Source organism: Carex rostrata, chromosome 13, assembly GCF_964058835.1.
Source record: "Carex rostrata chromosome 13, lpCarRost1.2, whole genome shotgun sequence".
Taxonomy (NCBI): Eukaryota; Viridiplantae; Streptophyta; class Magnoliopsida; order Poales; family Cyperaceae; genus Carex; species Carex rostrata.
This window is the reverse complement of record NC_135930.1, coordinates 10,554,517-10,568,020: the sequence shown is the minus strand read 5'-3', so window position 1 is coordinate 10,568,020 and position 13,504 is coordinate 10,554,517. Positions and strand designations below refer to the sequence as shown.

Genomic DNA, 13,504 nt, shown 5'->3' with positions numbered 1-13,504 from the left:
CAGTCAGGTACAGTGTGAACCAACTGATTTTGTCCAAATCAGGTAAAAGGTAGTAATTAATTTGGAAATTACTAGTTTTATAGTTTCTGGTTTAATTCGGGTAACCCTAAAATTTTCACCTCAAACTTGTTATTTCAAAATTGAACTGTCAATAGCTTATCAAAGCATGTTGATGCTCGTTTAAGTGTTACCTTGCTTGTTTGTTCGAATTTTGTGTTATGGGAACAAAGAGAGAAGGTTAATTGGATAGTTCTTGTTAAATATAGCAGTAAGGTTGAGGTTTTAACACTTATTGGTATTAACAAGGTAAATCACTGGTGAGGATTTATAAGAAATGCAGGGTAATTGATAATTTTTTAATCCCTCCTCTTGCTTGGATGTGTAGAATAGTTTGAGACCACTAGTGTAGCCGATAAGTGAATTTGACGGACAAATTTATTGTTGTCTTGGAAGGTTTGTTTCTGGTTTCTTATTTGCACTGGTGAGAGAATTTAAGGTTTGGGTGCAATTTGTTAAAATATATTTTTATGTTAAATTTAACATGTATCAGTATTATTGTCCTGAAAAAAACAAGTATTGTAAGTACTATGTACAATATTAACTATGCTAAGTGCTATGTACAGTATTATTTTCCTGAAAAAACAAATATTTTCTTGAAGATAAATGGTGCTAAGTGCAGCTATCAGTAGATGTATATTAACTATGTTGATATTTTAATTATTTTATATGAATCTAATTGTTTGCTTCATTTTCAAATGAAGGTCGCCCAGTGGTTGAACTATTACTTGTAGTAGTAATATTATTCCCACTTACAAGGAAGAGTTATGAACCCTCAAAGAGGCCTCTGACAGAAAAGGTCTTATTTTTACAATGTCTTCTATTTTCATAAAGGAATAAAATTGAAATGCATCCTACTATATAGGAATAAAACACTGTATGAAATGCTAAACAACACACATCAGCATAATACGTAAAAGGAAAAAAATTAGGTACACCTTATTATGACCTTCAGGTGTCCCTAAAGGCCATAAGTTAGAGCCCTAAATTTCACCATAAGTCTCTAAAGGCCCCCATGTTGTTAAATATATCATGTGTTTCTTGAATAGTTCTCTCAATTAGGTCTGAAGCCACATGAAAACAAAATTATGTTTAATATGTACTATTTTTGTACTTGCATGTTTCATTGTATAAATAAATTTCAGAACTTAATATAAGTCATTCTTCACATATAGGGTGATGCGGTTGGATATTGCCTTGTCATTGTGAAGAGCAGTAGTCTCAATATAATTGGGGGTAAGTTCAATTTCCTATATTCTTTTTTTTATTTTTTTATCTTTGACTGATTATGGTTAAAGTGAAGTGATAATAGGCCCTTACAGTAATTATGTGCTATATTTCTCTCCTGTAAAGCAATAATTGTCGGTTTTGCTCAGTCAGGAAATTAGGTGTGGCCAATTCATGCTCTTATTTCAACAATTGTTTGTACAAAGTTAGATAAATATTTGATCAATTATGTATCTGAAGCATAAATCATCCAACAACAATAAGCACCAACCATTGAAACAAGAGTAAGCAAGCAAATTTGTTATTTACAAGAAATTTGTTGAGGTTAGTAAATTTAATAGTTTTCTTATGTAATGGTTGTTAAAATTCATATTTATTATGTGCAAAGTTTCAGATGAAAACTCAAGTGAAGTACAAGAGTACTAAAGTGCTTTTGTAGCCGTGAATTCGACTATTGAAATTAACTCAATATCAGTGCATGAAAATATGAAAATATATAAGTTATCAGTACTTGCAGTATAGTACTTTCGTTTTACTATTTTTAAAATTCTAGTACAATGTAAGATGATTATACTATGTTGGTCAATGCTTATTAGTTGCTTTCTATATATTTTTGAATGTGTTTTATGTAAATCTTGATTAATAGGAAACTGAAAATTGTAAAACAGCACTAAGCTAGTACCAGATTGGTACAGGGAGGGTGGATTGTAGAATTGGAGCATGCTAATTTGCATCCATTTCCTGTTAATATATTATTTGGTACATCCACGCAAATAGTAATTAATGTGCATGCAAAAAATGCAAATCATATCCTTGAAAAATAATTAGCCATGCAATAATCTAATCATCTTCCCAAGCTAATAGTTAGGTGGGTCCCACGTGTGTTAGTCTTGCATATAGTTAGGTGGGACCCACGTGTGTTAGCCTTGCATATAGTCAAGTAGGACCCACATAGCATAGCCTTGCAAATAGTCTAGTGGGACCCCGTCCTCTGCAAATAACCAGTTGGGACCCACATTGTCTTACCTTGCAAATACTACAAACGGGGTCAACTCTGAAAGTATTAGCATGCGTACTTGCAAGGGTAGTCGCATGCAGCAGGTCAGAAAATAGTTGTTGCATGGGTGTCCTTGCAAATATTTAGTAGTTGTAAGGAAGGTAGTTGCGACGGTATAGTTGCAAGGGTAAGCGCGTGCAATAAGTCTTTTCGGGCTTGTTGCAAGGGTATGTCCATGCAACAAGCCATTTTCAGATGCATGCAATAAACTCGGATTCTAGTAGTGTGTTTTCAGATACGTCTTCGTATCCAGATATGGTCGCAACCGCATTCTCATCCTAATTTGATTTAGCACAAAATATATTCAGATTTTCATTACAGTTCGGCAATACAAAATGTATGTTATGTTGTTCTTTTAATTATTTTTGTTGCTGGTCTTGTTATCAACTTGTGTCGAAATAAAATTTGGTTATAATTTGCTTGCATATATGCCCATTATTAATGTTTAGTATTTAGTTGTTCTCACCCTCTTGTCGTCGCATGTGCCTTTTTCCATGAGGTATGGGTAGTTTTCCTCGGTGCGGAGGCCGTCATTCTCTATGATAAACTTAAATGCATTGTCCATTAGGCCTTCCATTTGTGTCGCAGTCTACTAGCTCCTGCTCTGACAGCGATGTGAGGTTGCCTGTCTTAATTTGGTTTATCCCTTCCACTGCTGCCACCGTTGAGAATGCCCAACAGCTACCTGTAGAAAATCAAAATTAACTATATAAATTTTTTTTACCAAATGACAATTCTAGTGTGAAAAAAAAATGTTATTATATATTGTCTTATATAATTATACTATATGTTTAGGGGCCTTACCACACTGGCCCTGGTTCTTCACTGGGGTAACAGCTCCTTTCTTTCTCCAATCAACACTTTTAGGCAATTTATCAGCATCAGAATCAGCATACCTGAACCTACAACCATCCCTATTTTTCCTACTCTGAATTTGCATTTCAGCCCCTGAAAGCCCGAGATAGTTCTCCTTGAACTCCTCATGGGACAAATCGGCAAATTCATTCAAGCCAAGCCAATAGCTAGTGACCTTTTTGTTTGTCTCATCAATGTGAAACAGATTATCCTTAAAAACCTCAAATCTCCTGATTTTCTCTTCTATGCTGACATATGATTTCCTGTGCTTTTCCATCCATGATTCGAAGAGTTCTAAGAGTTTGTCATGGGATGATAGATCCTTTTCATCATAGCCCACAATGGAGAAGTCTCTTGGAAAGGCTAGTGTTGAGGAAAAGAGAGAAACTAAGATAAGAACCTGAGAGAGATTTTTGAGAGAGAAGGACATGCTAAAATGCATAAAGGGAGAGAGAGAATATTGTATGAATGATTTTCTTGAATAAGGTATATGGGGTTTATATATCACTAATATTGTGTTGCTTAGAAGCAAAGACTAATCTTAAAGAATTTTACCACATGCTTCTTTCTGAATGATGCCATGCCTTCAAGATTTCAGCACTGTGGCTTTACTTTCAAGCATGCCTGAGACACAAAATTAAATGGAAAAAATAAAGCAAAACAAACAAGATGTATCCACTAATATTTGAAAATTAGTAATCCATTTTACCTTCCATTGTTCATAATGCACCTACCTTTTCATCATAAGAGTAACTAATAACTTGCAATACAGGCATGTTTGATAAGTACCCTTTGTTTCCTTTTTCCTGAAGTAGGTTGGAAAGTGGCTAAGTGCCCTTGTCAGAGCCCTTTCTATCATTCCTTTTATGAGAAAATTTTGATTATGCGCTGGAATTCCCTATTTATTTTTGTATTAAACTGCCCGTTGCTGTTGGCATGATATTGGAGCTGCCCGTAAGTGAAAACTACCCAGTAAATTCTGGTGACTTTCTACAATCTTATTTATAACAGAAGAAAAGTATGTCTACAATCTTATTTATAACAGAAGAAAAGTATGTTGTAAATAAACCTCTCTTTTTTAATGAAAATTATTGTCGGCGGAACTTCACCGCTGACCATAAAAAAAACAGAAGAAAACTGCCCAGTCAATAAAGTAAAGGTTTTGACATTTGTTACACCTATTTATTTATGTGATTAGATTTGTGATATTAAGCAATTTCCCTCTTGTTTTAGAGGTTTGATTTGGAAGTTGTTTTATCATTACCATTCCTGAAGAGCTGAGAGCCGATCTGTGTTGTTATGCAATTTAAGTTTGCTTTTAAGCCTTTACGCAGTTCATTGAAGAAAATACTGAGTTTGACTTGTGTGCCTGAAGCATATCCCTAACGAATCAGAAAAAAAAAAAGAAGAAGTCAAAATTATGGTTTTCTATCGTAAAATTAATGTTGTCTAATTGTTTAGTAACAATTTATGCACATCTGTTAGACTGTTTACACATCAGAGTATTCCTGTTTTGTTTATGGCACAAGAAGGTTAGCTCTTGCATCTCCTCTTGTTAGGTTTTTTTTTTTTTTTTTTAAATGAAATGAGAGAATTAGGCTAGAAGTGTCTTCAGCATTAGTTGCAACACATATTGTATTATTTTGAATATTTTTTAATAAAAATCAATATCTATATAACACAAAATAATATAATTCTTCACTATTTGATTGTATAGAATTTATAATAAATAAGTAAAGCCAATAAATGATATGTTTATCAAAATAGAAAAAACATAATAAATTCATATTCATATATTTTTTAATTTAAATTTGAATATGATTTTCTAAAAGAGAAAATTCTACAATAATCTCATTTAAACTCATCTTATTAGCTATTTCTTTCTCGATATAAACAGGCATGTAATCTTTTTCTTAAACATAATTTTACCTGTGTACAAATAACTTATAAAAAAATAAATAACCTCTTCTACAATTCCATGCACTAATAATGTTTGACATAATTTAATTTTTTATGCAGAAAATTAAAAATTTAACAGACATCTGCGAATACAATAAATATCATATTAGTGATTTAATATGAAAGTAAAATGCTAAAATTAGCATTCATCACAGATCCATTAGTGAGAAGTAATACGCTGGTTAATTAACTCAAACTTTGAAATATTGAATAAATTAATCTAATAATTATTAAAAAGTTCCTTTTCCACACAAAAGAATTCATATCAACTTAAGGTAACAAAATATTTCTCTTTGGATCTGGATCGTCCAATCAGAATCTACACGACTATTAAAGCGGCCCCGTGCATTCCACTTGCCGGCTTGGCTTGAATTCCGATCGGACGGCCATGGTCCAAACAAAAATATTATGTTACCTCAGAGGATATGGATTCATTCTTTTCCTGTTATACGTTTTACCTTTCTATATTTCAACAAATTTCCAATCAAAGATTATGTGCATGTTTTCTTGAGTTGAGGGGTTATGTGTTCTTGTTGTTTTTTATTTCGTTTGGATTATGTGCATGTTTTATGAGGTATTTTTGGTTCTAGTGCAAATCCCTCTGTTGTTAATTTGGGTACACCCCTCCTCAAGTTTCTTAATGTAATATAGTGATGTCTGTTTGTAAAAACTTTGTTTAGTTGAATTAATTGCCTACATGCTTTAATAATAATAAAAAAAATCAAGTCAAAGATGGTTTTATTTTTTTTTTACATGGTTTTGGTAAGTTGGAAATCTAAAAGACATGTTATTCTTCTATATAAGCCCTTTAAATTTTTTTTATTATCATAGAGGGGGCTAATACATATAAAATAAAAAAAATTCTGTGTATATAATAATAAATTTTGAAAACCATGGGGTTTACTTAGCCACCCCTGCAATGTACTACCTTCCGCCCCTGGGTGTGTTGCTTAATTATTCGTATATAAATACTTCATCCTACAATATATGCATTAAGAAAACCGATAAAAACAACTTTTCCGGTATTTAAATTTTTTTCATTTACTTTAGGAAAAAAATGTTAGTAAGCATTTTGGCTTAAATTACAACAATAATCCTACAACATGGCTATGCTTGTTACACGTGTAAGATAAGAAAATTTACATGCCGGCTTCTAAAAAGATACAATTTCCAGTATTTAACTTTTTTTTCATTTACTTTAGTGAAAAATGTTACTAAGCATGTTGGCTTCAATTACAACAATAATATTCCTACAACATGGCTTTGCTTGTTACACGTGTAAGATAAGAAAATTTACATGCAGGCTTCTAAAAAGATACAATTTCCAGTATTTAACTTTTTTTCATTTACTTTAGTGAAAAATGTTAGTATGCATTTTGGCTTCAATTACAACAATAATCCTACAACATGGCTATATGCTTGTTACACGTGTAAGATAAGAAAATTTACACGCCGGCTTCTAAAAATATACAATTTCCGGTATTTAACTCTTTTTCATTTACTTTAGTGAAAAATGTTAGTAAGCATTTTGGCTTCAATTACAACAATAGTCCTACAACATGGCCATGCTCGTTACACGTGTAAGATAACAAAATTTACACGTTAGCTTCTAAAAAGATACAATTTGCAAGAAAAAATTATTTCTGGATGAATTCACATGCAATTTAATCCCTATCCTAAAAATATATTGAATTCTTGATGCATGAATGCATCCGTGGAACAAAGCACTGGCTAACATATGTAGAAAATCCTTATTATCTACACTACAAAGAACGAAAAACAGAGAAATAGATAAGGTTAGGTTGCCTTTTTTTTTTAAATGTCAGGGAACTTTTCAAAAAAATGTTCAGCAATAGGATTTGCAAAGCGGCAGAGGTTTCTCTAGGTAATTTTTTTTTTTCTATAATTTATAACCCAACAAAATGTAAGATTTAATTTGATGGGAGAGGGAAACTTTGAAAACGAAGTCATGGAAAATGCGTAAAATGTTCAGTTGAATTTTCGGGAATTAGGCCTTTCATTATGTAATAGTCTCGCTCAGCATCACGCCATCTATCTTTGAACATTGCAAGCTCCACAAAGCACCTTATATGTATCTGAAAAATATTTTACAGATATATATATATTTGTAAAAAAAATTGTTGACCAGTGATTTTATGATCCCAAAAGAATGGCATTACAAAAGGAAGGATAAAATCTAAGAAGAAAACATACCCCTTGAGAGTAATCAGCCGTGCCATTCTCTTCTTTTCCCTATAATACACAAGACATGCAACAAAATATAAATGGTTTACAACCCTTCTGATTTGTAGTACATTTCTTTAGTTTCATAGTATTTATTTAGTTGTACTAACTCTGATACACAGCATATCTAATTAAATTATAAAAAAGATACTTATAATTTGACTTCTCCTAGTTTATTTTCAAGATAACCTATCACTTCATATTTTTACCTGATCTCTCAGAGTAGGTGTTCCATGATGAAAAATCCATTGTGCATCAACTACCCCCACCTTGTAACGCGCAGGCTTTCAATTGCGTTGAAGAAAGAAAAAAATAAATCAACCTTAGTTGAGGAAGCATATTATTGGCTCAGGTGACAATGTATTTTTTTTTTTTTTCAATTTAAGTTAACACAGAACATTGTAGTTAGCTTGTATACTTGAACAATTTTTTTCAATAGAGCAAGAAGTTACCTCAGCACAATTCCTAAGGACGTAGTCAAGCCCCCAGCCATGAACCAAGTCATTCTATAACAAATTTCATAACATGTCAATAGCAATATAGAATAACAACAGCAACTATATATGGTAATTATACAAGAATTGAAGTACCTGAATCATGTGCCATACACATCTCCATGCATCTCTAGAAAATACAGGTGCCATTATCTCTATGAACCTATGGATTAATTAAAATTATCAAAGGTTAGATCCAAAGAAAATTGCATGGGCCGGGTACTTTTATCTTTTGGAGACAAAGTCAGACTAACAGTATATATAGATCTAGAAAATAGGAAATGTCATGAAATGTTGTTGTCATGCAATCATTACTTCACTACATTCATAGATAACTTAAACGGTATGAACACAAGGGAATATAATTAATAAGCAATATATGATATGAGAGGCTTATTGGAGATCAGTTGTCTTTTGAAATCTACCTTTATCTGTCTCATGTTTTTTTTTTTATAAATAGGTGAGATATTTCATATTCGTCATTCTACCATTAAACATATTTATATGAGAATTCATTGAATTTAAAACTTGTGTAGGTTGCTATTTGGATTGGTTCTTCTTGTAACTGGTGCTGATATCAGGCCTAGACTATATATTCTGATTTCTATAAGAAATCGGTGGGTTTTACCCCACTTTTAAAAAAAAAAATTATATGAGAGAACTTGAGCGAGTATTTACTCTGAGCACGGTGGTTGATGCTTAGGGCAAACCCATGGAGCCTCCCCAGCTTCACTGTTAAGAAAAAGTAAATAAAATTAGAGAGGAAGTGTTTGATAATAGAAAATTGGATATAAACTATAATTCCCTTGTTCGTTGATCAGAAATGTCACCAGTATTTTCCACTAGGCCTCCAAATTAGTGTGATCTTAGTTTTTTTTTCCATTTTAGTGTCATTGAAGTTAAACATAAATTTCTTTTTATTTTCTTCCTCACTAACACATGCATGACCTGTATTCAAAAGTAATGGTATTGACCGACTGAGATCTCAGCCATGCCAAACACTGATAAATTTTACTGGTACAACTTGGAACTTTTACTGGTATGGTTCAATTAGTAGATTGACTGACTACCAAACTAACGCTTGATAGCTACTACCAAGTTTCTCAAAAAAAGACTGACTAGCAAACTAAACGGTCTTACTTACACTTTGAAAATGAGAAAAACAAGCAATTCTCAAGTTGTGATATTGACAACCAAAAAAGAAAAAAGAATAACTATTTTGTCATAGTTTTTCAGAATCTTACTTGTGCACTTCGGTACCATTTCTCCTTTTTGTTACTTCATAAATGATAAATCTACTCGACTCCAATGCTGGTTGTGAGATCTCCAAGTTGTATTTTCTCACCAATTTGATGTATCTACAATTGAAATAGATAAATTATGAATTTCACAACATGGTAAGCCTCACGTATGCAACCGAGGCCAATTATAGCACCAATTAGGAAATAAGCCTTACTAAGCTTAACTTCCCAATTAAGCATTCAGTAACTCCAATTACATTGATTATTTACTATCTCGATTTCTGTCATCTAAATTCTGATATACCCCAGTTAAACCATTTAGCCTCAGCATACCCTTCATTCAAAAACCAAAATCAAAACATAATTTTTAAGAAAAATGAGAAGTATACTCTTCAGCATTAAAATGCTCGACTCCAAGGTCTTCATCCCAAATAAAAATGTACTCGTATGCAGCCACAATATCTGGATGAAGAAATCTCTTTGCATACCACCTAGAGAGAGAGAGAGAGGGGTTAGTTCTGTGTCTTCTCTAGATTTATTTTAGGGCTTGTTTAGCCACGATCTGTGAAAAAATATACACGCACCATTTAGCTTGTTTCCTTGTGCTTATGTGGATTGCTCGTTGCGACCACTCAAATTCGTCCCATTCATTTACTCGGCCATCATAATGGAACAATAATATTGTAAAATTCTCTGAAAACTGCACCACAGTAGATAAGATCTCTCAATGGTTAAAACATAAAATTTCATATCAACACAGCTTCCTGGCCCTTCCAATTAAATGATAACATCTGAGCGTTGTGTTTTTCTGACAAATACTTTGACTAATTAGACATTATGTATGACAAGTTCAAAATTTTAATCACCAATAACCAAGATGGGGAGTTCAAATTCCCATATATAGCTGTACAATAAAAGACTTTTTTTTTTTTAATCATCAGTACCTTTTGCACGGCTGCATTGACAATTTCTTTTTGTTGATATCCAACAGTGAAAACCACAAGGTACTTTGGCTTCATAGGCAAATCCTGTAAATCAGATTCAACATCAAGCTCATTTAAAATCTAACAGAGTATAACACTCAACATCCTTTCTATAAGAAATTTGTAATTGTCATTTTGCATATACCTCGTTTGGATTTCCCCATAATCTGTGCTGATAAAGATCCGAGTCTGAAACGACAATACCTGGGGGTAGTCTTTCGGCTCCCTTTGGATTTGATGGTTCATAAATCTTGCAAAGAACAAAAGAAAATGATTCATTGGTTTGTTTATTTTTATTGATTGTTCTCTATTGGAAATTTCTTATATATGTAAACGTGCTGCAGTATTGCCCATGTTAATTCTATCAACCAATTAATTAAAGAGCTGTATGATGTATTGCCATATAAACAAATATGAATTCCAATGAAACAAAAATTATATAATTAATTCAGAGTCAACTGGTTTAAACAAATATGAATTCCAGTGAAACAAAAATTATGTATAATTAATGCAGAGTCAACTGGTTTAAACAAATATGAATTCCAATGAAACAAAAATTGGTTTCCTAGGTAGTATAAATGCCAAAAACCACGTCACCACAAATTTCATGTCATACTATCATCTTAATAAACAAAGAAACACAAGGAAATAATGGTTACCTTAAATAAATCCGTCGAATTATTTTTTGTAGAATGATCTCCTGTATCTCCACCCGACAAAAAATTCGGAGCTGAAATTTCAAACTGACAAAATAACAAAAATTGTATTTTATGATCTAGAAGGTGTTTGTGTACAAGACGGAACATCAAAGTTTGAAGAATCATCTCCTCTGCTTTCAGTATTGGTAAGATAATTATAAGGTATTATACCATAATGAGATAACTTGCAGCTTAATGTACCTTAAAACTGGCACATTCCAATAAAAAAAATGCAGGGCTTGGTCTTTTTTTTTTTTTAACTTTGCAGACTTTTCATATTGTTGATTTTCCAGTATATATTGCTTATTTTCGTTGGTTCTCTGTCTAGGTTATTTTTGAGATGATGTGCAGAATGAATGATTTTGGGCACATTTTGTGCCAGAAAAAAAAAGATTGAGAAATTTTTGGAATATGGCTGGGCATGCAATTATCCAAAAGAAGGAAAAGAATGGATTTTTGCTGAAATTAAACCAGAAATGAAATGAAAAAATACATATATTACCTTGGTAAAGTTAAAAATAGGGAAAGCTGTTCCAATCATAAACCCAAGAACCGCTGCAATTACTGTAGACAAGGAGAAAGCCATGGTGAAGCTGTGCCGTAACGAGGACCGGCATCCCGAATCCTTCAATGAAATCTGCATTTAGACCTCAAATTCGAACTCCTCTTTCTCCACCAAACAGCCACTAATTCTGTTCCTCAGTACTAAACTACACAAAGGTTATTCCTTTACACAGGAAAATTGAATTCAAATTTGAGAATGTAAAAAAATGGTGTGTTATATATCTCTAAGAAAGAGCAAAGAGAATATATATAGCCCGGTACCTAATACAATAAATATTGTAATTTGTTTGTTATAGCTTTATATATACCCCCTACGGTCCTATAGTTTGTGCTCAATTGTTATTTATTTGGTAATAAATATTTGTGCGCAAATATTACGTGGTACCTTGCACAGTTGCACGTCGTTCTGTGTGTTCGGTAATCTTTGAATTTTATATTGACCTGTTAATTAATTAAATATTTTTGCATGGAAAAGAGGGTAATTTCCTTATCTAGGCCTCCTATGTTTTCTTTTTTTTGAAGGTTGAGGCCTCCTATGTTTTCAACAACCAGAAAATAAAGATTAAAAAAGAGCAACGAAATCGAATAATATTCTTCCTCTATTTGAAGTGCACGATTTCAAATCTTACGGTTGGCTAGATACACGGTCTCTGATCTTTTAGTCATTAGTACAGAAAGTCAAACATGGTATAATATATCTCAAATCTTTTATTATTTACAACATTTAAAAGAAAATCTTTTATTTATTTGTTGCGATATGCGTTTCTAATTACACAAATAAAACACATTCAATATATGTGTGCAATCACTGCGGGGTTAGTCCGATGCTATGGGCGCTCCAGGATCATTTCGTCCATTTTAAGATTTGCACATACCGCTTTAAGATTTGTGCGTGCTCGCATCAATTTTTGTGTGCACGGATTTTAAAGTAGATTGGTGGTGCTGGAGCCCATTAGACCTGCCAAGTTCTCATGTTCAATGATGCTACATATCTAGGATCAGACTCACCTTAATTAGTGCGTCTCCTCTGAGATATCTCATATTTTGTGTGACCAACGTGTCCGGTACCCATTCGGGGGTGACGTAGGGGGGCAATATTATTTGAGTTTTAAGATTTGCACAGAACATATTGCAACGGTTGAGATTTTCCAAAAAGTCACGCAAAATATGAGATATCTTAGAGGATGCAAATTCGCTGTCTTCCGAATCTCCTAAAGTAACTCAATTTTTGGGTTTTGGATCGGGACCGTCCGATTTGAATCTGTCATTCGAAATTGTTTCGCGATTCGAATTCATCTCTTGGGATGTGTGCGCTCCACTTCGGATAGATTATAGCGGATTCGAATCGGACGATCTCGATTTAAAACTCAAAAATTGAGTTACTTCACTGGATCTGAATCCCCCCCAACCCCCCTCTTTCCTTCTCAGATTTTGGATTCTGATTGGCAATTAGGATTGGAAATCAGAATATTGAAAATTAGAAGTTAAAGTATTAAAAATTAAAAATTTGAGCATTGTTTTTTTTTTTTATTTAGTATCCGATTAACTATTTAAACTCAATTCGCTATTTTTGTATTTGGTAATTAGAATTATAAGTTAGATATCAAAAATCATAAGTCAAACATTAGAAATTATAGATTAAAACATTGTATTTTATTTAGTACTTGATTATTTAATGGATTTGAATCCGATTAGTTAATGAGTTTGAATCCGATTTATTATTATTATTTTCATAACAAAAATCATAAATCCATCTCTGAATGAGAACTAAAAAAGTAAATTGATTAAAAAAGAGAAGTTCTGGCAAAAATGGGGAAAGCCGATTTTTTTTAAAATACCCCAAAAAATAATTATTTTATTAATAATAATCAGGTTTTGGATGGAATTTTTAAAATACCCAGGCCGCAGATTTTTTCTGCGCTCCGGAATTTTTATTCCGGGCCGCAGAAAAAATTTGCGCCCCGAAATTTTTTTTTTTTTTTTTTTTTTAGAGTTTGGAGAAAAAAAAAATTCATTATGTATATGTATATATATGTATATGTATATGTATATGTATGTATATGTATGTGTATGTGTATGTGTATGTGTATGTGTATGTGTATGTGTGTGTATGTGTGTGTATGTG

The 13,504-nt window shown here is 32.5% G+C and overlaps 1 protein-coding gene and 1 pseudogene across 4 annotated transcripts; both read right to left on the bottom strand.

The window, feature by feature from the left end:
• Positions 1–2,532: 2,532 nt before the first annotated feature.
• LOC144563924 (cysteine protease XCP1 pseudogene) lies at positions 2,533–3,626 on the bottom strand (annotated as a pseudogene). The gene is made up of 3 exons (XR_013514499.1): positions 3,146–3,626; positions 2,808–3,026; positions 2,533–2,619 (listed from the first exon to the last, which is right to left on the bottom strand). The product of XR_013514499.1 is annotated as a cysteine protease XCP1 pseudogene (transcript).
• Positions 3,627–6,634: 3,008 nt separating this feature from the next.
• LOC144564129 (uncharacterized) lies at positions 6,635–11,512 on the bottom strand. Of its 3 annotated transcripts, none has more exons than XM_078313649.1 (14): positions 11,318–11,511; positions 10,777–10,860; positions 10,263–10,367; positions 10,079–10,162; positions 9,719–9,834; positions 9,524–9,625; positions 9,138–9,251; positions 8,572–8,625; positions 7,990–8,056; positions 7,852–7,905; positions 7,609–7,683; positions 7,370–7,408; positions 7,110–7,251; positions 6,635–6,918 (listed from the first exon to the last, which is right to left on the bottom strand). In XM_078313649.1, exons 1-13 carry the CDS (start codon positions 11,456–11,458, stop codon positions 7,123–7,125), a joined length of 1,164 nt encoding a protein of 387 aa, XP_078169775.1. In that variant the 5' UTR covers positions 11,459–11,511; the 3' UTR covers positions 6,635–6,918; positions 7,110–7,122. The 3 variants fall into 3 exon arrangements, with proteins under 3 accessions (XP_078169775.1, XP_078169776.1, XP_078169777.1); XM_078313650.1 differs by having other exon boundaries at positions 6,635–6,913; XM_078313651.1 differs by lacking the exon at positions 10,263–10,367 and having other exon boundaries at positions 11,318–11,512.
• Positions 11,513–13,504: the final 1,992 nt, after the last annotated feature.

Coding starts and splice junctions, on each gene's coding strand:
- LOC144564129 (XM_078313649.1), bottom strand. CDS start 11,458: ATGCAGATTTCATTGAAGGATTCGGGATGCCGGTCCTCGTTACGGCAC. Junction 10,163..10,262: donor TATGGGGAAATCCAAACGAG/GTATATGCAAAA, acceptor TCTGATTTACAG/GATTTGCCTATGAAGCCAAA. Junction 7,906..7,989: donor GTGTATGGCACATGATTCAG/GTACTTCAATTC, acceptor AATTTGTTATAG/AATGACTTGGTTCATGGCTG.